We start from the raw sequence: 27,726 nt of genomic DNA on the forward strand, positions 1-27,726 counted from the left end.
ATACATATATATATATATATATATATATATATATATATATATGTCGTACCTAGTAGCCAGAACGCACTTCTCAGCCTACTATGCAAGGCCCAATTTGCCTAATAAGCCAAGTTTTCCTGAATTAATATATTTTCTCATATTTTTTTCTTATGAAATGATAAAGCTACCCATTTCATTATGTATGAGGTCAATTTTTTTTCTTTGGAATTAAAATTAACGTAGATATATGACCAAACCTAACCAACCCAACCTAACCTAACCTATCTTTATAGGTTAGGTTAGGTTAGGTAGCCGGAAATGTTAGGTTAGGTGGGTTAGGTAGTCGAAAAATAATGAATTCATGAAAACTTGGCGTATTAGGCAAATCGGGCCTTGCATAGTAGGCCGAGAAGTGCGTTCTGGCTACTAGGTACGACATATATATATATATATATATATATATATATATATATATATATATATATATATATATATATATATATATACGGATTATTTCTTCGTAAAGGAGTAAAAAGCACTACTCCTAACCAAAACATAAACCTGATAATATTCTACAAAACCAAGAAGACTTCCGAATTCCTTATCAAAAACAGCCCGAAGCCGACGGAGAACCCTCTACAGCAGTCAAGCGTTGTATACATGTACACTTGCCCCCACGAAGGATGTAACCTTCAATGTAAGTACATAGGTATGACGTCGACCAAGCTGACGAGGCGTTTGACATGCCATCTTCAATCTGGTGCCCCTAGGAATCACATGAGACAAGCCCATGACATTACTCTAACAAGAGAAATGTTGAACAAGAATACTTGCATAATAGACAAAACCCAAGATTCAAGAAGATTACAAATTCTTGAGGCAATTCACATAAGAATAGAGCGACCTACCATGAACACCCAAATCACGGAACTATTTACTCTACCCACCATGAGAGTAAGGACAAGACAAGAACATATCGATGCCAACACAGAAGACAATGTCCAACATAACAGGCCAATTACACTGGATTAATCTTTGTGTTTAGATAGGAGATGCCTCGTATGGGCCAATAAGCCTTCTGCAGCCCCTATGTTTATCCCTTATGTATCCCCCCATGTTTTTCACCTTCATTGTATTATCACCTGACCTAATGCGGGTATAAAATCAACTAGTATTGTAAGATCTGTTCACTTGAGAATGAACCATGGAGGTTCGAAACGTCGTGCAAATTATACAAATAAGTGTAATACACTCTATAATAAATCACTTCTTTTCTTCACCTTAAAAGTACGAAAATGAGTTTTGGAGAACTCCTATTCCAATTAAGCCCTGATGCTAAGAAAATAGTTAGAGGGATAGAACCCCTAAACCAGAAAATAATAAATACAGAATATGCGGTCATATTCAATGAAATTATATATATATATATATATATATATATATATATATATATATATATATATATATATATATATATATATATATATATATATATATATATATATATATATACTGTTACAATGAATTAGTGAGACAAATGTGTTCCAATGATCTTACTTAAATCGCCCTTTAATTGATCTATTATCAATTACAGGATAGATAGAAAAAAAAGGATTTTAATAGATCAATTAAAGGGCGATTTAAGTAGGATATATATATATATATATATATATATATATATATATATATATATATATATATATATATATATATATATATATATATATATATATATATATATAGTCACCCCCAGAAGTGACTCGAACCCATACTCCCAGGAGCAACGCAACTGGTAACTACAGGACGCCTTAATCTGCTTGACCATCACGACCAGACATAAGGAAGTGATAGCCAAAGCTATTTGAACCACTTCCCCGCCAGCACTCGAATGGTAATCTTGGGCATAGCATTTTATCAAATCACCTTATTCTTTGGGGCACACGTGAGAAACACAAATGCAAACAAGCCTGAATGGTCCCCAGGACTATATGCGACTGAAAATTCTTCTGAAAGTGACTGAAAGAGTCACTTCTGGGGTGTGAGTTTTCAGATTGAGGTAACAGGCCTTGTGTAACAAACCTAGTTTGTTACACAAGGCCCGATTTGCCTAATAAGCCAAGTTTTCCTGAATTTATATATTTTTCTAATTTTTTCTTATGAATTGATAAAGCTATTTATTTCATTATGTATGAACTCATTTTTTAAAATTTGAGTTAAAATAATGTAGATATATGACCGAACGTAACCAACCCTACCTAACCTAACCTAACCTATCTTAACCTAACCTAAACTAGCATAACTGAATCAATAATTTATGTTCTTAAGATAATATAGTAATAATATATAAAATAGACCAATAGGGCACAATTTATTGAAAATAAAAAAATCACTCGGCCTGTTAGGCAAATCGGGCTTTGCATAGTAGGCCGAGAAGTGCGTTCTGGCTACTAGGTACGACATATGTTTATATATATATATACATACATACATACACAAACACACACACGCACGCACACACACACACACACACACACACACACACACGGGGGCCTCGTAGCCTGGTGGATAGCGCGCAGGACTAGTAATTCTGTGGCGCGGGTTCGATTCCCGCACGAGGCAGAAACAAATGGGCAAAGTTTCTTTCACCCTAAGTGCCCCTGTTACCTAGCAGTAAATAGGTACCTGGGAGTTAGTCAGCTGTCACGGGCTGCTTCCTGGGGTGTGTGTGTGTGGTGTGGGGGAAAAAAAATAAGAAAGTAGTTAGTAAACAGTTGAGAGGCGGGCCGAAAGAGCAAAGCTCAACCCCACAAAACACAACTAGTAAATACACACACACACACACACACAGAAGAAAAAGAGGTGATATGATCACTACGTACAAAATAGTAACAGGAATTGATAAAATCGACAGGGAAGATTCCTGAGACCTGGAACTTTAAGAACAAGAGGTCATAGATTTAAACTAGCTAAACACAGATGCCGAAGAAATATAAGAAAATTCACCTTCGCAAGTAGAGTGGTAGACGGTTGGAACAAGTTAAGTGAGAAGGTGGTGGAGGCCAGACCGTCAGTAGTTTCAAAGCGTTATATGACAAAGAGTGCTGGGAAGGCGGGACACCACGAGCGTAGCTCTCATCCTGTAACTACACTTAGGTAATTACTTAGGTAATTACGCACACACACACACACGTCTGTTGGATGACGTCACGAAATACCCGTTCTCTGAATTCTTTAATGGGTAACCTATGTTATGTGTGTCGGATTTCTGAGAGGGGGTGTAAGAGTTGGAGGAGTGGGTTCAGTGGAACCTCGACCCTTCACCATGGGTGATGGTGACTTACTTGTGTACTGGTGGGTGTAGTTGAGCCTGGCCCCGTCACCATGGGTGATGATGACTTACTTGTGTACTGGTGGGTGTAGTTGAGCCTAGCCCCGTCACCATGGGTGATGGTGACTTACTTGTGTACTGGTGGGTGTAGTTGAGCCTGGCCCCGTCACCATGGGTGATGGTGACTTACTTGTGTACTGGTGGGTGTAGTTGAGCCTGGCCCCGTCACCATGGGTGATGGTGACTTACTTGTGTACTGGTGGGTGTAGTTGAGCCTGGCCCCGTCACCATTGGTGATGGTGACTTACTTGTGTACTGGTGGGTGTAGTTGAGCCTGGCCCCGTCACCATGGGTGATGGTGACTTACTTGTGTACTGGTGGGTGTAGTTGAGCCTGGCCCCTTCACCATGGGTGATAGTGACTTACTTGTGTACTGGTGGGTGTAGTTGAGCCTGGCCCCTTCACCATGGGTGATGGTGACTTACTTGTGTACTGGTGGGTGTAGTTGAGCCTGGCCCCGTCACCATGGGTGATGGTGACTTACTTGTGTACTGGTGGGTGTAGTTGAGCCTGGACCCTTCACCATGGGTGATGGTGACTTACTTGTGTACTGGTGGGTGTAGTTGAGCCTCGACCCTTCACCATGGGTGCAGATGCAGGCCAATACGTAGCCCTTGAAGATATGTACCCGCCCATTCGAGCCACAATTCTCTTCTGTTTAAGAAAATAAAGCAACTCAGTTTTATATTAATATTATGTCATATTTTGTAGGTTATGATTTCAAGTGTTTATGTAAGGTCTTGTGAAGACATTTTTATGTAAGGTCTTGTTTATGTAAGGTCTTGTTTATGTAAGGTCTTGTTTATGTAAGGCTTTGTTTATGTAAGGTCATTTTATGTAAGGTCTTGTGCATATAAGGTCTTATTTATGTAAGGTCTTATTTAAATAAGGTCTTGCTTATGTAAGTTCTTGTGTATATAAGGTCTTGTTTATAAGGTCTTGTTTATGTAAGGTCTTGTTTATGTAAGGTCTTGTTTATGTAAGGTTTTATATATGTAAGATCTTGTGTATATAAGGTCTTGTATATGTAAGGTCGTGTGTGATTATAAGGTCTTGTTTATGTAAGATCTTGTTTATGTAAGGTCATGTTTATATAAGGTCTTGTTTATGTAAGGTCTTGTTTATGTAAGGTCTTGTTTATGTAAGGTCTTGTTTATGTAAGGTCTTATTTATGTAAGGTCTTGTTTATGTAAGGTCTTGTTTATGTAAGGTCTTGTTTATGTAAGGTCTTGCTTATTTAAGGTCTTGTTTATGTGATGTCTTGTTTATGTAGGTTATTGTTTATTTATGGATGTGTTTATGTAAGGTCTTGTTTATGTAGGTTCTTGTTTATTTATGGATGTGTTTATTTAAGGTCTTGATTATATATGGTCTTATTTATATAGTCTTGTTTATATATGGTCTTGTTTATATAAGGTCTTGTTTATGTAAGGACTTTTATGTAAGGACTTGTTTATGTAAGGTCTTGTATATGTAAGGTCTTGTTTATGTAAGGTCTTGTTTATGTAAGGTCTTCTTTATAAGAGGTCTTATTTTTGTAAGGAGGTGTTTTTGTAAGGTCTTGTTTATTTTTGGTTGTGTTTATATAAGGATTTATGTAAAGTCTTGTTTATGTAAGGTCGTGTTTGTGAAAGGTCTTTTTTATGTAGGATCTTATTTATGAAAGGTCTTGTTTATGAAAGGTCTTGTTTATGTAAGGTCTTGTCATGTAAGGTCTTCTTTATGCAAGGTCTTGTTTATGAAAGGTCTTGTTTATGTAAGGTCTTGTCATGTAAGGTCTTCTTTATGCAAGGTCTTGTTTATGAAAGGTCTTGTTTATGTAAGGTCTTGTCATGTAAGGTCTTTTTTATGTAGGATCTTATTTATGAAAGGTCTTGTTTATGAAAGGTCTTGTTTATATAAGGTCTTGTCATGTAAGGTCTTCTTTATGTAAGGTTTTGTTTATGTAAGGTCTTGTTTGACATTTCGAGTTTATTTTTTGCTCATATTTATTTAAACTCGTGTTTAAGTCTGGTCGTTTTCATGAATGATCGTTTTTTTATACTGTTGTTTTACCCCGATCTTTTATGAACGTGACCATCCATAAACACAAACCTAAATAAACATAATCAATCCCAACCATATATTACCACGACCATACATAATCATAACAATATATAAACACGACCTTACATAATCACAAACATATATTAACACAACCATACATAATCACAGCCATATGTAAACACAACCATACATAATCACAAACATATATTAACACAACCATACATAATCACAGCTATATATAAACACGACCATATATAATCACAGCCATATATAAAAACGACCATACATAACCACTGCCATATATAAACACAACCAAACATAAACATAGCAATATATAAACACAACCATACATAATCGTAGCCATATAAATGCAACATGTGGGGAATATTTCCCCACATTTATTTATTCCCCCATATTTATATATTTCAAAATTAACTAACGGAAAATGGTGAGTACATTTGTTTTGAGGTTTTTATGTGTTTGATGAATATTGTACATGTGTAAACGTTATCTAAACTGTTATTCTTTATTTACAGAGATGAGGAGTGAATAGGACGGATATTATACAAGCGGATTGAGGAGCGAGCTTCTTAGAACTTCAGGATAAATGAGTTATTTATTATAAATTGTGTAAACTAAACTAAAATTAGATGAATAAATTAAATAAAAATAAATAAATATGTTTTATTAACGCCTAATGTATATATATAAATTATTACGGTGGTGAACGCAGACAATGACTGGCAGATGACGGGGCAGGTAATCAGGTGATGAAGGCCTCGGGGCAGGTAGCCGGCGGCAGCTTAGATAGTCTCGGCGGCAGCTTAAGTATTAAAGGTTACATTGAGATGACTCGGTTGATTTGTGTGTAAAACTGACTCGTTTAATGAAAAGGAACAAACGTAACGATGTATAAAATAGCTGTAAGGAATTATGAAGAAAAAACAATATGAAAGGAGAGAGGGAGTACTGTAATAGGCAGAGAGAGAGGGGGGGGGGAGGGATGGTCCAGATATTACGGAGACACACTGATAAGATTATGGAGGTGACCTGAAGGCAGCGTCTGGCTGGCGGCGTAAGGTTAACACAGGTGACGCGGGAGGTAGGGAGGGAAGGGGGTGTGAGGTATGAGCATGAGATGCAGGGGGGGAGGGGGATGGCAGGGTAATGATTCAGTTATATAGTCATATACTAGTTTCTAAGTAAGAATCCTACTTAAATGTATAAGGCCTAAATATCTGTTTATTCTTGGTATGATCTCTGAAAAATTGGAATTTCTCCCATAAGATCTCTTAACAAACTCATATGAACTTATTTTCATCATAAGAACTTTTAACAAACCTCTAAAAATCTCAGAAATTACTTTTCTCATAAGAAATCCTTAATTCCAAATCTGTGTCTGTCCAAATTCACCTAAAAACCCTGACTATTCACACACGATATTTGCCCAAAACAAAATATCGTGTGTGGATAGTCATCCCTACTACTGTTGTTAGTGGGTTGTGAGTCATTGTGTTGTTGGTAGTGGGTTGTGGGTCATTGTGTTGTTGCTAGTGGGTTGTGAGTCATTGTGTTGTTGTTAGTAGGTTGTGGGTCATTGTGTTCTTGGTAGTGGGTTGTGGGCCATTGTGCTGTTGCTAGTGGGTTGTGGGTCATTGTGTTGTTGCTAGTAGGTTGTAGGTCATTGTGTTGTTCCTAGTGGGTTGTGGGTCATTGTGTTGTTCCTAGTGGGTTGTGAGTCATTGTGTTGTTCCTAGTGGGTTGTGGGTCATTGTGTTGTTCCTAGTGGGTTGTGGGTCATTGTGTTGTTCCTAGTGGGTTGTGGGTCATTGTGTTGTTCCTAGTGGGTTGTGGGTCATTGTGTTGTTCCTAGTGGGTTGTGAGTCATTGTGTTGTTCCTAGTGGGTTGTGGGTCATTGTGTTGTTGCTAGTGGGTTGTGGGTCATTGTGCTGTTGTTAGTGGGTTGTAGGTCATTGTGTTGTTCCTAGTGGGTTGTAGGTCATTGTGTTGTTCCTAGTGGGTTGTAGGTCATTCTACAGCTACCACTGATCTTTTTCTTTCTAGCAGCTGACTGGTTCCTGTGAGGTGGCTGTTTGAATGGCTACCTCCCTCACTGTGGCCAATGCTTTTGAGCTCTTTTTCAGTATTTCCACAAATGTTTCATGTACAGAGGAATTTCTTTCCAATGCATCATTTCAATCTTCCCTTTGGATGATTACCTGATGCTCTGTCTCAGTATTTTCTCTGTAGAGGTTTTTATCTCCTCCTTTGCTGCTGTCAGCTCACTTTGAAGGTTATTTATTTTACCCTTTATTTCATGCATCTCCTTCCTGATTTCCTCCCAAACTTGGGTTAACATTTTCTTCATTAGGTCACTTTGACTTTCCCTGAGTCCTTGGTGCCCCCACCCTTGCCATTGCTTAATATGTTGTGATAGAGCTAGCCAGGGGTCTCTCTCTCTCTCTCTCTAGAGACAGAGAGAGAGAGAGAGACGTTTCCCTTCACAGACCTGATATCGATATAGTATGTATATACAAACCTATTCGTATGCAAATGGAACGATGTGTGAAAATTTCAAAGCAATCGGTGAAGAACTTTCAGAGATTAGCGATTTTGAAAATAAGAACATTTCCAATTTTATTTATTTAGATGAGAGTGCATTAGTGATTACGGTATGATATTATACAAACCTTGCACATTGTTGTAGACGTCAGAGAGTCATTTGCCAGTCCCCACAAGCACAGCTAGGCAAGTTTCGCGGCAGGTCTCCTCTCGTCCAACGATGTGTTGCCACTCCAGTTTGGTTTCTTTACATTGTTTGTTCTATCGTTAGCGAGTTCACCATGGCACGTTGCACCCTGCTTGCAGCACACTGCGTGAGGTACAATATTATGATCTACCCTGAGCCGGTCGGCCGAGCGGACAGCACACTGGACTTGTGATTCTGGGTTCGATCCCAGGCGCCGGCGAGAAACAATGGGCAGAGTTTCTTTCACCCTATGCTCCTGTTACCTAGCAGTAAAATAGGTACCTGGGTGTTAGTCAGCTGTCACGGGCTGCTTCCTGGGGGTGGAGGCCTGGTCGAGGACCGGGCCGCGGGGACACTAAAGCCCCGAAATCATCTCAAGATAACCTCAAGATCTCAAGAGGATACCCTCTATATCACTGCAATGTCCCGACTATTTGACATTTGCACTCACCTAGTTGTGCTTGCGGAGGTTGAGATCTGGCTCTTCGGTCAGTAGTAGGGATGACATGCCAGCGGCTCCTTTTTTTTTTGGGGCAGAGGACCCCTGTGGACTGTAGAGTCCAGCGGCTCCTTTTTTTTTTGGGCAGAGGACCCCTGTGGACTGTACAGTCCAGCGGCTCCTTTTTTTTTTTGGGCGAAAAGTTACCTGTGTGAGCCAAGGTTTTCAGGTAAATTTTGTCAGTCACAGATTTTAGAAGTAAGGATTTCTTATGATGAAAATAATTTCCAAGACATAGAAGTTTGTTAAGGGCTTATGGGAGAAATTCAAATATCGTGTGTAGCGCTTTAGGGTTTCCAGGAGAACTCTACGGACATATTTTACCTGTTTTCAACTTACAAAAATCGTCTATGTAAGCCATAGTTTTTCAGGTAAATTTAGAAAATCACCTGTGCGGACCAAGGTTTTCAGGTCTCGTACCTCACACCCCCTCCCTCCCCCTTACCTCACAATCTCTCGCGTCACCTTTATTTACCTTACGCCCGGCCAGCCAGACGCTTCGTGTAGGTCGCCTCTTATCTTATCTTATCTTCTCCATAATAATATCTGGACCGTCCCTCCACTCTCTCTCTCTCTCTCCTCCTATTTCCTTACAACTATTTTCAGAGTTTCAAATAATCATAGAAGTTTATTTATATGTTTATGACCGAATTTGTAAAAGGACCATTTTCAGAGAATATTGTCTTAGATGTTTTGTTAAGGAAAACAGACAACTTAGCCATAACATTTAGTTTTATATCCATTTACGGCTATTTCACCTGTAAAGACCAAAATTAGTCAGAGACAGTTTTAAGCTCATATTTCATCAGAGTCCAATTATCAACAGAAATTCGCCAGAGTCTACTTTGAGAGCAAAATTAGTCAGAGACAGTTTTAAGCTCATATTTCATCAGAGTCCAATTATCAACAGAAATTCGCCAGAGTCTACTTTGAGAGCAAAATTAGTCAGAGACAGTTTTAAGCTGAAATTTCATCAGAGTCCAATTATCAACAGAAATTCGCCAGTGTCTACTTTGAGAGCAAAATTAGTCAGAGACAGTTTTAAGCTCAAATTTCATCAGTGTCCTGTAATCTGTGAAAATTCATCAGAGTCCAATTAAAGACCCAAATTTGACAGAGACCACATTTTCACTACTAACAGTCCAATCCCCCTGAAATTTTAAACAGTCATATTTCAGACGTAGTAAATAAGATCAAGTCAGTTACTGAGCTCCAGCTCTTGTCCCCCTGTATTTGCATATTTTCTCTATATTCACTGTGTTCTTCGTATTCTCATCCGTGTTCACTCCATGTTCTTCAAATGTTCACAGTCCCATTCAGTTCATATTTTCACAAGTATCTCCATTTTTTCTGTAATCTTTCTCTTAGTCTCATTATGTTCTCTACAAATTCTAGTCATATTTTCTATGTTTTCATGTTCATCACATGTTCTCTTTACAACTTTTATACTCAATATTCATGCTAACCTCCATATTTTTGTGTTCTTTGTCAATATTCATGTTCCTCTACAAGTTCATGTTCCTCACAAGATCACTTCGTTTTTCACCTTCACTTACATGTTTTCTACATTCTTTGTCATATTCTCCATGTTCTTCACAAGTCCATTGTTCATTCTTTGTATTCCCTATTCTCCTTATCATGTTTTCATGTTCTCTGTAAGTTCATATTCCCAGCATGTTCACTGTATTCATCAACTTTTCTTACAAATGTTCTTTGCCATGTTCCCCATATGTTCTCTGGGTTTTTCCCCTTACATGTTATTTAACGTTCCTTAACTAAAAAATCTTTCGCCAATCAACTAAAACATAGTCACTTTCGTCATTTCTCAACTAAACTTATTATCCAGTCAACTAAAAATAGTCAGAAATAGCCTCGTTCAACACTGTTCTTAACTAAAACAACCTTTCTCTTAGCTAAAAATTGTCAAAGGAAACTTCTTTCAGCACTTTCTTAACAGCCGCTATGTTTCATCAAGTAAGAAAAAATTGTCAAAGGAAACTTTCCAAAACTGTTCATAACTAAACTTATTCCCTAGTCATCAGAAAATAACCATGTTCTTCATGTTTCATTTTCATTTCATAACTAAAATTATCCATCAATCAACAGAAAAAGCCATGTTCATCATGTTTTGTCTTTTTGCTTAACTAAAATTATGTTTTGTCAAGTAAGAAAAAATAACCAAAGATATCTTTCATCGCTGTTCTTAACTGACATTATACTTTGGGGAGCACAAAAAATAGTCTCCCTCGTCATGTTTTGTCTTTTTCCTTAACTAAAGCATTCATCAGTCAACTAAAAAATAGTTACTTCATCACGTTTCCTTGTCATTTCTTAACTGAAATATCACTTCTCTCATCTAAATAGTCATGTGTAGCCTCTTTCCAACATTGTTTTTAACTAAAGTAACCTTTCACTTCGCTAGAATAGTCATATTCATCGTTGTTCCTAACTAAAATTATATATCGTTAAGTAAGAAAAATAGTCAAAGGTGCTCTCCGTAACACCAAAGTTACTCTTCGAGATAACAAAAGACACTCTCAAACACTCAAAAATTTACTCGCATCCTCAAAGTTATTCTCAGAGTCATCAAAAAGTTAATCTCAGTCATCAAAATGCTATTCTCTAAGTAGCCTTTCATTCATCAGAGAAACTTTCTAAGACATCTTCGTTCATTAAAGTTAATCTCAGAGGCATAAAAGTTATTCTAAGAGTCATCAAAAAGTTAATCTCAGTCATCAAAATGCTATTCTCTAAGTAACCTTTCGTTCATCAGAGAAACTTTCTAAGACATCTTCGTTCATTAAAGTTAATCTCAGAGGCATAAAAGTTATTCTCAGAGTCATCAAAAAGTTAATCTCAGTCATCAAAATGCTATTCTCTAAGTAACCTTTCGTTCATCAGAGAATCTTTCTAAGACATCTTCGTTCATTAGAGTTAATCTCAGAGGCATAAAAGTTATTCTCAGAGCTATCAAACTTGTTCTCGATGCCATCAAAAAGTATTTTCTCGTTCATCAAAGTTAATCTCAGAGTTAACAAAGGTAATCTCTAACTCACTTTCGTTCAACATATTAATTCGCTAAGTCCTCAAAGTTATTCTCTAAGACGACAAAGTCTTTCTCAGAGCTATCAAACGTGTTCTCAAAGTCATCAAAGTTATTCACAGAGTCATCAAAGTTAATCTAAGACATCATTTTTTCATCAAAGATATTCTCTCTAAACCATCAATGTTCTTCTCTAAGACATAAAAGTTATTCTCAGAGTCACCTTCGTTCTTCAGAGAAACTTTCCAAAACATCTTTGTTCATCAAAGTTATTCTCGGAGTCATCAAAAGGTATTCTCTAACTCACTTTTGGTCATTAAAGTTAATTTCTATGTTATAAAAGTTTGTCTCAGAGACATCTAAAGTTAATCTTAGAGTTATCAAATGTAATCTCTAACTCACTTTTGTTCATCAAAGTTGATCTCAGAGTTAACAAAGGTAATCTCTAACTCACTCTCGTTCATCAAAGTTGTTTCAAAGACATCAAAGTTAATCTCAGAGTTATCCAAAGATATTCTCATGTCCACAAAAGTTATTCCAAGAGACGTCAAAGTTAATCTCAGACATCTTCGTTCATAAAAGTTATTCTCAGAGACATCTAAAGTTATTCTCTAAGACATCAAAGTTATTCTAAGAGCTATCAAAAGTTATTCTCAGTCATGATATGTTATTCTCTAAGTAACCTTCCATTCATCAAAGACATTCTCTAAGTCCTGAAAGTTATTCTCTAAGACAGCAAAGTTATTCTCAGAGTCATCAAAGTTATTCTCTATGTCATCAAAAAGTTATTCTCTGAGCTAACAAAATACTACTCATGTTCTCAGAAGTCATTCTCAAACTCATCAAAGTTATTCTCAGAGTCATCAAAAGTTGTTCTCTAAGACATCAATGTTGTTATCTACGACATCAAAGATGTTCTGTAAATCATAAAAGTTAATCTTTAAGTCACCTTCGTTCATTAGAGAAACTTTCCAATCCATATTCGTTGACCAGAGTTATTCTCAGAGTCATCAAAGCGATCTCTAATTCATCTTCGTTCTCCAAAAAGTTGTTCTCTAAGACACCTTCATTCATCAAAGAAACTCTCCTTCTTCCATCATGTTATTCTTTAAGACATCTTCAGTCATAAAATTTTCTCTCCAAATGTAACTAGTTCAGCTTTTCATACCAAACCTGCACTTGTTAAAATATATTTCCTTAGTCGCTTTACCCTAAACTGTTCTCTGAACTACACTGTTCAAACCTCCGTAACCTATCCTCTCCACCCAATGTTACTTACCTAACTTAACCTGCATAACCTAACTTTACCTATCTTACCTTACCTTACCTATCTTACCTAACCTAACCTAACTTAACCTGCATAACCTATCCTGCTTAACTTAACTTACCTTACCTATCTTACCTAACTTACCTACATTACCTAACTTAACTTAACCTGCTTAACCTAACTTCCTTACATTACCTATCTTAACTTAACCTGCACAACCTAACTTTACATATCCTAACTTACCTTACCTATCTTACCTAACTTTACCTATCTTACCTAACTTACATAACTTATCCTGCTTAACCTAACTTACCTACATTTACCTGACTTAACCTGCCTAACCTAACTTACCTTACCTTACCTATCATACCTACATTACCTAACTTAACCTGCATAACCTAACTTGCTTTACCTAACTTAATCTTACTTTCCCAAACTGATGTATCCTAACTTATCTAGTCAAACCAGACATGATCTAACTTACATAATTATTCCTTCTTGTCTTTTGTGTTTCGTCAATCATAGTCTCAAATTCATTTACTCATTTCATTAGTTAATTTCTCAAATGGTCACTTATGCATTTCAAGTGCTATTTGTTAGAGATTGGATATTTAAGCATTTCAAAGAATTTTTGTTATATATGGGCATTTACTCATTTCAAGGGATAAATTCTCAAATGGACGTTTTTGCATTTCAAGTGTTATTTGTTTAAGATTTGGTGTTTAACCATTTCAAAGGATTTTTGTTATATATGGGAACTTACTCGTTTCAAGGGCTAATTTCTGAAATGGTAATTTTTGCAGATCAAGGGTTATTTGTTAAAGTTCATCATGTTGCTCATAAGTTGTATTTATTATGTTTGTTATCATTTATTCTTATTCCCCAACCCCTTAACCTAACCTCTTGTAATCTTAGTGTATTTAGTAGGTTCTATCATATGTTCTTATTCCCCAACCCTTTTCCTAACCTTTCAGATGTAGTGTATTTAGTAGGTTCTATCATATGTTCTTATTCCCCAACCCCTTAACCTAACCTTTCAGATGTAGTTTATTGTGTTTTTTGACGTATTTGTTGAATATATTATCCTTTTCCTAACCTTTCAGATGTAGTTTTGTTTCTCCTTTTTGTATATTTTTACCCAAACCCACCATCCCACTTAACCTTCTTTCCTTCTTTTACTTTGTTTTACTCCTACTCCTTCTAACCCTCGTTTTCTATCTCTCTCCCTTATTCTCTCTCTTCCTCCCCCTCTCTTGTTTCTCAAATTCAAGTCTTAATGCTCCCATTCTCTCACCCTCACTCTCATTCACTTAGTTTTTCTTTTTTCTAAAATTCAAGTCTTAGTGCTCCCATGCTTTTCCACCCCCCTCTCTCTTACTCTTTTCTCCTCTTTTCATGCTCTCACTCACTTGCTCTCTTGTTTTTCTCAATTTCAAGTCTTAGTAGATCTGATTCTTTACTATTGTAATTTTTTTATTATTACTAAGATAAAGAATGAACTTATATGTGAAAACAAAGTAAAAGAAGGAAAGAAAGTTAAGTGGGATGGTGGGTTTGGGTAAAAATATACAAAAAGGAGAAACAAAACTACATCTGAAAGGTTAGGAAAAGGATAATATATTCAACAAATACGTCAAAAACGCAATAAACTACATCTGAAAGGTTAGGTTAAGGGGTTGGGGAATAAGAACATATGATAGAACCTACTAAATACACTACATCTGAAAGGTTAGGAAAAGGGTTGGGGAATAAGAACATATGATAGAACCTACTAAATACACTAAGATTACAAGAGGTTAGGTTAAGGGGTTGGGGAATAAGAATAAATGATAACAAACATAATAAATACAACTTATGAGCAACTTGATGAACTTTAACAAATAACCCTTGATCTGCAAAAATGACCATTTCAGAAATTAGCCCTTGAAACGAGTAAGTTCCCATATATAACAAAAATCCTTTGAAATGGTTAAACACCAAATCTTAAACAAATAACACTTGAAATGCAAAAACGTCCATTTGAGAATTTATCCCTTGAAATGAGTAAATGCCCATATATAACAAAAATTCTTTGAAATGCTTAAATATCCAATCTCTAACAAATAGCACTTGAAATGCATAAGTGACCATTTGAGAAATTAACTAATGAAATGAGTAAATGAATATGAGACAATGATTGACGAAACACAAAAGACAAGAAGGAATAATTATGTAAGTTAGATCATGTCTGGTTTGACTAGATAAGTTAGGATACATCAGTTTGGGAAAGTAAGATTAAGTTAGGTAAAGCAAGTTAGGTTATGCAGGTTAAGTTAGGTAATATAGGTATGATAGGTAAGGTAAGGTAAGTTAGGTTAGGCAGGTTAAGTCAGGTAAATGTAGGTAAGTTAGGTTAAGCAGGATAAGTTATGTAAGTTAGGTAAGATAGGTAAAGTTAGGTAAGATAGGTAAGGTAAGTTAGGATATGTAAAGTTAGGTTGTGCAGGTTAAGTTAAGATAGGTAATGTAAGGAAGTTAGGTTAAGCAGGTTAAGTTAAGTTAGGTAATGTAGGTAAGTTAGGTAAGATAGGTAAGGTAAGGTAAGTTAAGTTAAGCAGGATAGGTTATGCAGGTTAAGTTAGGTTAGGTTAGGTAAGATAGGTAAGGTAAGGTAAGATAGGTAAAGTTAGGTTATGCAGGTTAAGTTAGGTAAGTAACATTGGGTGGAGAGGATAGGTTACAGAGGTTTGAACAGTGTAGTTCAGAGAACAGTTTAGGGTAAAGCGACTAAGGAAATATATTTTAACAAGTGCAGGTTTGGTATGAAAAGCTGAACTAGTTACATTTGGAGAGAAAATTTTATGACTGAAGATGTCTTAAAGAATAACATGATGGAAGAAGGAGAGTTTCTTTGATGAATGAAGGTGTCTTAGAGAACAACTTTTTGGAGAACGAAGATGAATTAGAGATCGCTTTGATGACTCTGAGAATAACTCTGGTCAACGAATATGGATTGGAAAGTTTCTCTAATGAACGAAGGTGACTTAAAGATTAACTTTTATGATTTACAGAACATCTTTGATGTCGTAGATAACAACATTGATGTCTTAGAGAACAACTTTTGATGACTCTGAGAATAACTTTGATGAGTTTGAGAATGACTTCTGAGAACATGAGTAGTATTTTGTTAGCTCAGAGAATAACTTTTTGATGACATAGAGAATAACTTTGATGACTCTGAGAATAACTTTGCTGTCTTAGAGAATAACTTTCAGGACTTAGAGAATGTCTTTGATGAATGGAAGGTTACTTAGAGAATAACATATCATGACTGAGAATAACTTTTGATAGCTCTTAGAATAACTTTGATGTCTTAGAGAATAACTTTAGATGTCTCTGAGAATAACTTTTATGAACGAAGATGTCTGAGATTAACTTTGACGTCTCTTGGAATAACTTTTGTGGACATGAGAATATCTTTGGATAACTCTGAGATTAACTTTGATGTCTTTGAAACAACTTTGATGAACGAGAGTGAGTTAGAGATTACCTTTGTTAACTCTGAGATCAACTTTGATGAACAAAAGTGAGTTAGAGATTACATTTGATAACTCTAAGATTAACTTTAGATGTCTCTGAGACAAACTTTTATAACATAGAAATTAACTTTAATGACCAAAAGTGAGTTAGAGAATACCTTTTGATGACTCTGAGAATAACTTTGATGAACAAAGATGTTTTGGAAAGTTTCTCTGAAGAACGAAGGTGACTCTGAGAATAACTTTTATGTCTTAGAGAAGAACATTGATGGTTTAGAGAGAATATCTTTGATGAAAAAATGAAGTCTTAGATTAACTTTGATGACTCTGTGAATAACTTTGATGACTTTGAGAACAAGTTTGATAGCTCTGAGAAAGACTTTGTCGTCTTAGAGAATAACTTTGAGGACTTAGCGAATTAATATGTTGAACGAAAGTGAGTTAGAGATTACCTTTGTTAACTCTGAGATTAACTTTGATGAACGAGAAAATACTTTTTGATGGCATCGAGAACAAGTTTGATAGCTCTGAGAATAACTTTTATACCTCTGAGATTAACTCTAATGAACGAAGATGTCTTAGAAAGATTCTCTGATGAACGAAAGGTTACTTAGAGAATAGCATTTTGATGACTGAGATTAACTTTTTGATGACTCTGAGAATAACTTTTATGCCTCTGAGATTAACTTTAATGAACGAAGATGTCTTAGAAAGGTTCTCTGATGAACGAAAGGTTACTTAGAGAATAGCATTTTGATGACTGAGATTAACTTTTTGATGACTCTTGGAATAACTTTTATGCCTCTGAGATTAACTTTAATGAACGAAGATGTCTTAGAAAGTTTCTCTGATGAATGAAAGGCTACTTAGAGAATAGCATTTTGATGACTGAGATTAACTTTTTGATGACTCTGAGAATAACTTTGAGGATGCGAGTAAATTTTTGAGTGTTTGAGAGTGTCTTTTGTTATCTCGAAGAGTAACTTTGGTGTTACGGAGAGCACCTTTGACTATTTTTCTTACTTAACGATATATAATTTTAGTTAGGAACAACGATGAATATGACTATTCTAGCGAAGTGAAAGGTTACTTTAGTTAAAAACAATGTTGGAAAGAGGCTACACATGACTATTTAGATGAGAGAAGTGATATTTCAGTTAAGAAATGACAAGGAAACATGATGAAGTAACTATTTTTTAGTTGACTGATGAATACTTTAGTTAAGGAAAAAGACAAAACATGACGAGGGAGACTATTTTTTGTGCTCCCCAAAGTATAATGTCAGTTAAGAACAGCGATGAAAGATATCTTTGGTTATTTTTTCTTACTTGACAAAACATAATTTTAGTTAAGCAAAAAGACAAAACATGATGAACATGGCTTTTTTCTGTCGATTGATGGATAATTTTAGTTATGAAATGAAAATGAAACATGAAGAACATGGTTATTTTCTGATGACTAGGGAATAAGTTTAGTTATGAACAGTTTTGGAAAGTTTCCTTTGACAATTTTTTCTTACTTGATGAAACATAGCGGCTGTTAAGAAAGTGCTGAAAGAAGTTTCCTTTGACAATTTTTAGCTAAGAGAAAGGTTGTTTTAGTTAAGAACAGTGTTGAACGAGGCTATTTCTGACTATTTTTAGTTGACTGGATAATAAGTTTAGTTGAGAAATGACGAAAGTGACTATGTTTTAGTTGATTGGCGAAAGATTTTTTAGTTAAGGAACGTTAAATAACATGTAAGGGGAAAAACCCAGAGAACATATGGGGAACATGGCAAATAACATATGTAAGAAAAGTTGATGAATACAGTGAACATGCTGGGAATATGAACTTACAGAGAACATGAAAACATGATAAGGAGAATAGGGAATACAAAGAATGAACAATGGACTTGTGAAGAACATGGAGAATATGACAAAGAATGTAGAAAACATGTAAGTGAAGGTGAAAAACGAAGTGATCTTGTGAGGAACATGAACTTGTAGAGGATCATGAATATTGACAAAGAACACAAAAATATGGAGGTTAGCATGAATATTGAGTATAAAAGTTGTAAAGAGAACATGTGATGAACATGAAAACATAGAAAATATGACTAGAATTTGTAGAGAACATAATGAGACTAAGAGAAAGATTACAGAAAAAATGGAGATACTTGTGAAAATATGAACTGAATGGGACTGTGAACATTTGAAGAACATGGAGTGAACACGGATGAGAATACGAAGAACACAGTGAATATAGAGAAAATATGCAAATACAGGGGGACAAGAGCTGGAGCTCAGTAACTGACTTGATCTTATTTACTACGTCTGAAATATGACTGTTTAAAATTTCAGGGGGATTGGACTGTTAGTAGCGAAAATGTGGTCTCTGTCAAATTTGGGTCTTTAATTGGACTCTGATGAATTTTCACAGATTACAGGACACTGATGAAATTTGAGCTTAAAACTGTCTCTGACTAATTTTGCTCTCAAAGTAGACTCTGGCGAATTTCTGTTGATAATTGGACTCTGATGAAATTTCAGCTTAAAACTGTCTCTGACTAATTTTGCTCTCAAAGTAGACTCTGGCGAATTTCTGTTGATAATTGGACTCTGATGAAATTTCAGCTTAAAACTGTCTCTGACTAATTTTGCTCTCAAAGTAGACTGGCGAATTTCTGGTGATAATTGGACTCTGATGAAATATGAGCTTAAAACTGTCTCTGACTAATTTTGCTCTCAAAGTAGACTCTGGCGAATTTCTGTTGATAATTGGACTCTGATGAAATATGAGCTTAAAACTGTCTCTGACTAATTTTGGTCTTTACAGGTGAAATAGCCGTAAATGGATATAAAACTAAATGTTATGGCTAAGTTGTCTGTTTTCCTTAACAAAACATCTAAGACAATATTCTCTGAAAATGGTCCTTTTACAAATTCGGTCATAAACATATAAATAAACTTCTATGATTATTTGAAACTCTGAAAATAGTTGTAAGGAAATAGGAGGAGAGAGAGAGAGAGAGTGGAGGGACGGTCCAGATATTATTATGGAGAAGATAAGATAAGATAAGAGGCGACCTACACGAAGCGTCTGGCTGGCCGGGCGTAAGGTAAATAAAGGTGACGCGAGAGATTGTGAGGTAAGGGGGAGGGAGGGGGTGTGAGGTACGAGACCTGAAAACCTTGGTCCGCACAGGTGATTTTCTAAATTTACCTGAAAAACTATGGCTTACATAGACGATTTTTGTAAGTTGAAAACAGGTAAAATATGTCCGTAGAGTTCTTCTGGAGACCCTAAAGCGCTACACACGATATTTGAATTTCTCCCATAAGCCCTTAACAAACTTCTATGTCTTGGAAATTATTTTCATCATAAGAAATCCTTACTTCTAAAATCTGTGACTGACAAAATTTACCTGAAAACCCTGGCTCACACAGGTAACTTTTCGCCCCCAAAAAAAAGGAGCCGCTGGACTGTACAGTCCACAGGGGTCCTCTGCCAAAAAAAAAAAAGGAGCCGCTGGCATGTCATCTCTACTACTTCGGTCCTGTCTCTCAACTGTCAATCAACTGGTGTACAGATTCCTGAGCCTACTGGGCTCTATCATATCTACATTTGAAACCGTGTAACGTCCATGTGGCTCATTTGGCTACTCAGTTTCCACCTGTGTCCCCTTGTTCGCGCACCATCGGTGTTAAACAGTTTATCTTTATCTACCTTGTCAATTCTTCTGAGAATTTTGTAGGTAGTGATCATGTCTCCCCTTAGTCTTCTGTCTTCCAATGTCGTGAGGTTTATTTCACGCAGCCTTTCCTCGTAACTCATGCCACTTAGTTCTGGGACTAGCCTAGTGGCATACCTCTGAACTTTTTCAAGCTTTGACTTGTGCTTGACAAGGTATGGGCTCCATGCTGAGGACGCATACCCCAGGATTGGTCTTACGTATGTGGTATACAAGGTTCTGAATAATTCCTTGATAAGGTTCCTGAAGGCAGTTCTGATGTTAGCCAGCTTTGCATACGCCGCCGATGTTATTTTTTTTATGCGGGGCTTCAGGAGACAGGTTTGGTGTGATATCAGCTCCTAGATCTTTCTCTGTTCATTTCACGAAGTACCTCATCTCCCATTCCGTGTGTTGTGTCTGGCCTCCTGTTTTCACTGCCTAGTTTCATTACCTTATATTTACTCGGGTTGAACTTTAGTAGCCATTTGTTGAACCATTCATTCAGTCTGTCTAGATCATCTTGCACCCTCATACTGTTTTCCTCTGTCTAAATCCTCCTTATAATTTTTGCATCCATCAGCAAACAATTAGAGGAACGATTCTATACCCTCTGGGAGATCATTTACATATATCAGAAACAGTATAAGTTTAAGGATTGAACCCTGCAGGACTCCATTGGTGATGCCTCTCCAATTTGAGGCCTCACCCCTCACAGTGACTCGCTTTCTTCTGTTACTCAGGTACTCCCTTATCCAATGGAGTGCCTTCCCTTTCACTCCTGCCGGCATCTCCAGCTTTTGCACTAGTCTTTGGTGTGGTACTGTGGCTTTCTGACAATCCAAAAATATGTAATATGCCCACTCCTCTCTATCTTGCCTGATTCTTGTTGCCTGATCCTAGAATTCAATTAATCCTGTGAGGCATAACTTTCCATCCCTGAACACATGTTGATGTTGTGTCACAAAGTTCCTTCACTCCAGATGTTCCACTAGGTTTTTTCGCACATCCTTCTCCATCAGCTTGTGTGGTATGCAAGTTAGGGACACTAGCCTGTAGTTCAGTGAGTCCTGTCTACCCCCCTTCTTGTATATCGGGACTACATTTGCCGATATACCAAATTCCAAATTTGGACTTTCCCCCCCCAAAAAAAAAGTCCCAAATTTGGGACCTCCAAATTTCTGGCAGTTCACCTGTTACCAGTCATTTGTTATACGCCATGGAGAGTGGCAGGTAGGGTGCTTCTGCTCATTCCTGTAGTATCCATGGCGATATTCCATCTGGGGTTATAGCCTTTGTCCCATCCAACTCCAGCAAAAGCTTTCTTACATCCTTACTGGTAATCTCAAACTCCTCTAGTGGTGCCTGGTTAACAATTCCTTCTACTATCTCTGGAACTTCTCCATGCTCTAATGTGAAGACCTCTTGGAATTTCTTATTGAGTTCCTCACACACTTTATTTTCGCTTGTAGTGAATCCTTCTGCCCCTATCCTCAGTTTCATTACTTGTTCCTTCACTGTTGTTTTTCTCCTGATGTGACTGTGCAGCAATTTATGTTGAGTCTTTGCCTTGCTTGCTATGTCGTTTTCATTTTACCCTTCTGCCTCTCTTCTCACCCTGACGTATTCATTCCTGGCACTCTGGTATCGTTCTCTGCTCTCAAGTGCCCTGCTATTTTTATAGATTCTGCATGCCCTTTTACTTAGATGCTTTGCTAGCTTACATCTCTGATTACACCATCGGTTTCTCATCTGCATTTAATTTTTTCCTTTTGGACAGGGATAAACTTGTCTGCTATCTCCTCACATGATTTGCATGGTGTATTCCATCATGTCTTGGGCCGTCTTTCCCCTGAGATCTGTTTCCCATGTTATATCCGTTAGGAATTTTCTTATCTCCACATAGTTTTCCTTTCGGAATGCCAGCCTTTTGTTTTTAGGTCCCTTCCTTGAGTACTGTAACCCTTCTTCGACCAGATACTCAAACGTCAGTACACTGTGATCGCTCATACCTACTGGGGCCTCGAAGTTGATTTCGCTTATATTGAAGTCGTTCTGAGTGAAGACTACGTCGAGTCTCACTGGTTCATCGCCCCCCCCCCCCCCCCTCATCCTCTTGGGTTCCCTGGCATGCTGGCTTAAAAAGGTTTTTGTTGCCACCTTCAGTAGTTTAGCTCTTTAGTTTTTAACTCTATAAAGAGAGTTTAGCACTCTTTAGTGTGTGTGTTTACTCACCTAATTGTACTCACCTAATTGTGCTTGCGGGGGTTGAGCTTTGGCTCTTTGGTCCCGCCTCTCAACTGTCAATCAACTGGTGTACAGATTCCTGAGCCTACTGGGCTCTATCATATCTACATTTGAAACTGTGTATGGAGTCAGCCTCCACCACATCACTTCCTAGTGCATTCCATTTATTAACTACTCTGACACTGAAAAAATTCTTTCTAACGTCTCTGTGGCTCATCTGGGTACTAAGTTTCCACCTGTGTCCCCTTGTTCGTGTCCCACCCGTGCTGAAGAGTTTGTCTTTGTCCACTCTGTCAATTCCCCTGAGAATTTTGTAGGTGGTTATCATGTCTCCCCTTACTCTTCTGTTTTCCAGGGATGTGAGGTTCAGCTCCTTTAGCCTTTCCTCGTACCTCAATCCTCTCAGTTCCGGGACGAGCCTGGTGGCATACCGCTGAATCTTCTCTAACTTTGTCTTGTGTTTAACTAGGTATGGACTCCAGGCTGGAGCTGCATACTCCAGGATTGGTCTTACATAAGTGGTATACAGGGTTCTGAAAGATTCCTTACACAAGTTTCTGAAGGCAGTTCTTATGTTGGCCAGTCTAGCATATGCCGCTGATGATATTCTTTTGATGTGGGCCTCTGGGGACAGGTTCGGTGTGATATCAACCCCCAGATCCTTCTCTCTATTTGATTCTTGCAGGATTTCCCCTCCCAGATGATACCTTGTGTTCAGCCTCCTGCTCCCTTCGCCTAATTTCATCACCTTACACTTTCCAGAGTTGAACTTCAGCAGCCATTTTCTAGACCATTCCTCCAGTTTATCCAGGTCATCCTGTAGTCTCTGTCTATCTTCATCCGTCTTGATTCTTCTCATAATTTTTGCATCATCAGCAAACATCGAGAGGAATGAGTCTATACCCTCTGGAAGATCGTTCACATATATTAGAAACAGGATGGGTCCAAGTACTGAGCCCTGTGGGACTCCGCTGGTGACATCTCGCCACTCTGATGTCTTACCCCTCACCGTTACTCGCTGTTTCCTGTTGCTTAAGTACTCCCTTATCCACTGGAGCACCTTCCCTTTTACTCCTGCCTGTTGCTCCAACTTTATTAACAGCCTTTTATGGGGTACTGTGTCAAAGGCTTTTTGGCAATCCAGGAAAATGCAGTCGGCCCACCCTTCTCTTTCCTGCCTAATTTTCGTTGCCTGGTCATAAAATTCTATTAAACCTGTGAGGCACGATTTACCATCTCTGAACCCATGTTGGTGGTGCGTTACAAAAATATTTCCCTCCAGATGCTCTACGAGCCTTTTCCTCACGATCTTCTCCAGCACCTTGCATGGTATACAAGTTAAGGAAACTGGCCTGTAATTCAGTGCCTCTTGCCTGTCACCCTTTTTGTATATTGGGACCACGTTAGCTGTCTTCCAACTTTCTGGTAAGTCTCCCGTTTCCAGTGACCTTTTATACACCATAGAGAGTGGCACACTTAGTGCTTCTGCACCTTCCTTTAGTATCCATGGTGAGATTCTATCAGGCCCAACAGCCTTTGTCACATCCAGCTCCAGCAGACACCTTTTGACCTCATCACTGGTGAAGTCAAATTCCTCCAAGGTTGCTTGGTTTGCCGCCTCCTCATTTAGTGCAGGGGCTTCTACTTGTTCTATTGTGAAGACCTCCTGGAATCTCTTGCTGAGTTCTTCACACACCTCCTTGTCATTCTCTGTGTATCTGTTCTCCCCTTTCCGCAGCTTCATCACTTGTTCCTTCACTGCTGTTTTCCTCCTGATGTGGCTGTGGAGCAGCTTTGTTTGGGTCTTGGCTTTACTCGCGATGTCATTTTCAAACTGTCTCTCTGCTTCCCTCCTCACTCTGAGGTACTCATTTCTGGCCCTCTGGTATCTCTCCCTGCTCTCTAGTGTTCTGTTATTTCTGTAGTTTCTCCATGTTCTTTAATCTCAGTTGCTTCGCTACCTTACATTCCTGGTTGAACCATGGGTTTTTCTGTTGTTTTTCGTTTTTCTCCTTTTGGACGGGGATAAACCTGTCTGCAGCTTCCTGGCACTTCTGGGTGACAAAATCCATCATGACCTGCACATTCTTGTCTCTAAGTTCTGTTTCTCATGATATTCTCCTGAGGACGTTCTTCATCTCGTCATATTTTCCTCTTCGGTAATTTAGTCTTTTTCCCTCTGCTCCCATCCTTGGATAGGTTATCCTTACCTCCACCAAGTACTCAAAGGTCAGTACACTGTGGTCACTCATTCCTATGGGGGCTTCAACTTCGACTTCCCTTATTTCTGACTCATTCAGGGTGAATATTAAGTCGAGTCTAGCTGGTTCATCATTGCCTCTCACTCTTGTGGGTTCCTTGACATGCTGGCTCAGAAAATTCCTTGTTGCCACTTCCAAGAGTTTAGCTCGCCACGTATCTGCACCACCATGTGGGTCCCCATTCTCCCAGTCTATCTTTCCATGGTTGAAATCACCCATGATTAAGAGTCTTGAGCCATTCCTGCAGGCAACTGAAGCTGCTCTCTCTATTATATTAATGGTTGCCATGTTGTTCCTATCAAACTCCTGTCTAGGTCTTTTGTCATTTAGGGGAGGGTTGTAAATGACTGCCACTATTATCTTAGGTACACCCATTGTTATAGTTCCTGTTATGTAATCTCTGAATCTCATGTGTGTGTGTGTGTGTGTGTGTGTGTGTGTGTGTGTGTGTGTGTGTGTGTGTGTGTGTGTGTGTGTGTGTGTGTGTGTGTCTGTGTGTGTACTCACCTAGTTGTGCTTGCGGGGGTTAAGCTCTGGCTCTTTGGTCCCGCCTCTCAACCGTCAATCAACAGGTGTACAGGTTCCTGAGCCTATTGGGCTCTATTATATCTACACTTGAAACTGTGTATGGAGTCAGCCTCCATCACATCACTTCCTAATGCATTCCATTTGTCAACCACTCTGACACTAAAAAAGTTCTTTCTAATATCTCTGTGGCTCATTTGGGCACTCAGTTTCCACCTGTGTCCCCTAATGAGTGTGCCCCTTGTGTTGAATATCCTGTCTTTATCTACCCTGTCGATTCCCTTGAGAATCATTAATGTGGTGATCATGCCCCCCTACCTCTTCTGTCTTCCAACGAAGTGAGGTTTAATTCCTGTAGTCTCTCCTCGTAGCTCATACCTCGCAGCTCGGGTACTAGTCTGGTGGCAAACCTTTGAACCTTTTCCGGTTTAGTCTTATGATTGACTAGATATGGACTCCATGCTGGAGCCGCATACTCCAGGATTGGTCTGACATATGTGGTATATAATGTTCTGAAAGATTCCTTATTCAAGTTTCTAAAGGTCGTTCTTATGTTTGCCAACCTGACATATGCTGCTGATGTTATCCTCTTGATATGAGTTTTAGGGGACAGGTCTGGCGTGATATCAACCCCCAGGTCTTTCTCTCTCTCTCTCTCTCTGACTCTTGAAGTATTTCATCTCCCAAATGATACCTTGTATCTGGTCTCCTGCTTCCTACCCTTATCTTCATTACATTACATTTGCTTGGGTTAAACTCTAACAACCATTTGTTCGACCATTCCTGCAGCTTGTCCAGGTTTTCTTGAAGCCTCAAGCTGTCCTCCTCTGTCTTAATCAGTCTCATAATTTTGGCGTTGTCAGCAAACATTGAGAGGAATGAGTCTATACCCTCTGGGAGATCATTTACGTATATCAAAAGCAGGATAGGTCCGAGTACAGAGCCCTGTGGGACTAACTAACATACTCGTTCCTGGTTCTCTGGTATCTCTCTCTACTTTCTGGTGTTCTGTTATTAAGGAAGTTCCTCCATGCCCTTTTGTTCAGCTCCTTTGCTTTCATACATTCCCTATTAAACCACGAATTCTTACTTCTACTTACTTCTCTTACTTCTAAAGGGTTTTGCTTCTCTGTTTTTTCCTGTCGGGCTGGAACAAACCTGCTTACAGCCTCCTGACACTTTTGGGTGACATAATCCATCATGTCTTGTACGGACTTGGTTCTGAGTTCTGTGTCCCAATGTATATCCCTTAGGAATTTATTCATCTCCTCATAGTTTCCCTTTCGGTACGCCAGCCCTTTGTTTCCCAGTTCTTTTTGGAGGGTGATAATTCCTAGCTCAACCAGGTACTCAAAGCTCAATACACAATGATCACTCATTTCCAGGGGGGCTTCCAACTTAACTTCCCTTATATCCGACTTATTTAGGGTAAATATCAGATCAAGCATAGCTGGTTCATCCCCTCCTCTCATTCTTGTCGGTCCCTTGACGTGTTGACTTAGAAAGTTTCTTGTTGCCACATCCAGCAGTTTAGCTCTCCAAGTGTCTGGTCCTCCATGTGAGTCTCTGTTCCCCCAATCTACCTTACCATGGTTGAAGTCTCCCATGATTAGTAGTCTGGATCCGGTCCTGCTAGCAACAGAAGCTGCGCTCTCCATTATATTGATGGTGGCCAAATTGTTTCTATCATATTCCTGTCTGGGTCTTCTGTCATTCGGTGGGGGTTATATATGACTACTACTATAACTTTCTGTCCTCCATTTGCTATGGTGCCTGATATGTAGTCACTGAAACCTTCACAGTTCTGAATTACCATATCTTCAAAACTCCAACCTTTTCTTATCAGCAAAGCTACACCACCTCCTCCTCTCCCTTCTCTCTCTTTCCTCACTACATAGTAGCCCTGTGGAAACACTGCGTTTGTTATGGTTTTCGTTAGTTTTATTTCTGTGAGTGCTATCATCTGGGTTTTCTTCTAGTGCCCATTCTCCAAGTTCACTTGTTTTATTTGTAATCCCATCTATGTTAGTGTACATTGCCTTGAGACTCACTTTCTTCTGTTCATTTTCTTGTCCCCTTCTTGGCGAGCATTCTGCTGGTGTGGAAAGCTGTTCCCTGGGTGAGAAGATCTGTGAGGTGGTTTGCAGGGTCTCACAGGATTTTGGGGTGTGGGTTGGGGTTCAAGGGAAGGGGTGACAGGTAGGGTGTGGGTTAAGGAGATAGGGGGGACATGGAGGTTACGGGGTGAGGGGGGAGGAGGGATAGGGAGGGTATGGAATGAAAGGGGAGGGGGGCAGGGAGGGGGGAAGGCGGGAGGGGGGGGGTTATGGTGGGAATGGGGAAGGGGTGACAGGGTCAGAATGGGATGGGGGGAAAGGGAGGGTTGGGTGAACATTTGAGTGGGGGCAGGTAGGGTGAGGGGGAAGGGAGGGTTTCTATGCAGAGGGGGGTGGTGGTGTTGCCCTCCCCTCTGGTGTTGCTGGTATGCTGG

The 27,726-nt window shown here is 38.5% G+C and overlaps 1 protein-coding gene across 1 annotated transcript in view; it reads right to left on the reverse strand.

The window, feature by feature from the left end:
- Positions 1-1,769: 1,769 nt before the first annotated feature.
- LOC138373091 (uncharacterized) overlaps positions 1,770-27,726 on the reverse strand; it is an 81,849-nt gene continuing 55,892 nt past the window's right edge. The window contains exon 4 of the mRNA XM_069339116.1: positions 1,770-4,021. Within this exon, the coding sequence (XP_069195217.1) occupies positions 3,828-4,021 (194 nt within the window). The 3' untranslated portion in view covers positions 1,770-3,827. The remainder of the gene's footprint in view (positions 4,022-27,726) is intronic.

The sequence above is a fragment of the Procambarus clarkii genome, chromosome 41, assembly GCF_040958095.1.
Source record: "Procambarus clarkii isolate CNS0578487 chromosome 41, FALCON_Pclarkii_2.0, whole genome shotgun sequence".
Taxonomy (NCBI): Eukaryota; Metazoa; Arthropoda; class Malacostraca; order Decapoda; family Cambaridae; genus Procambarus; species Procambarus clarkii.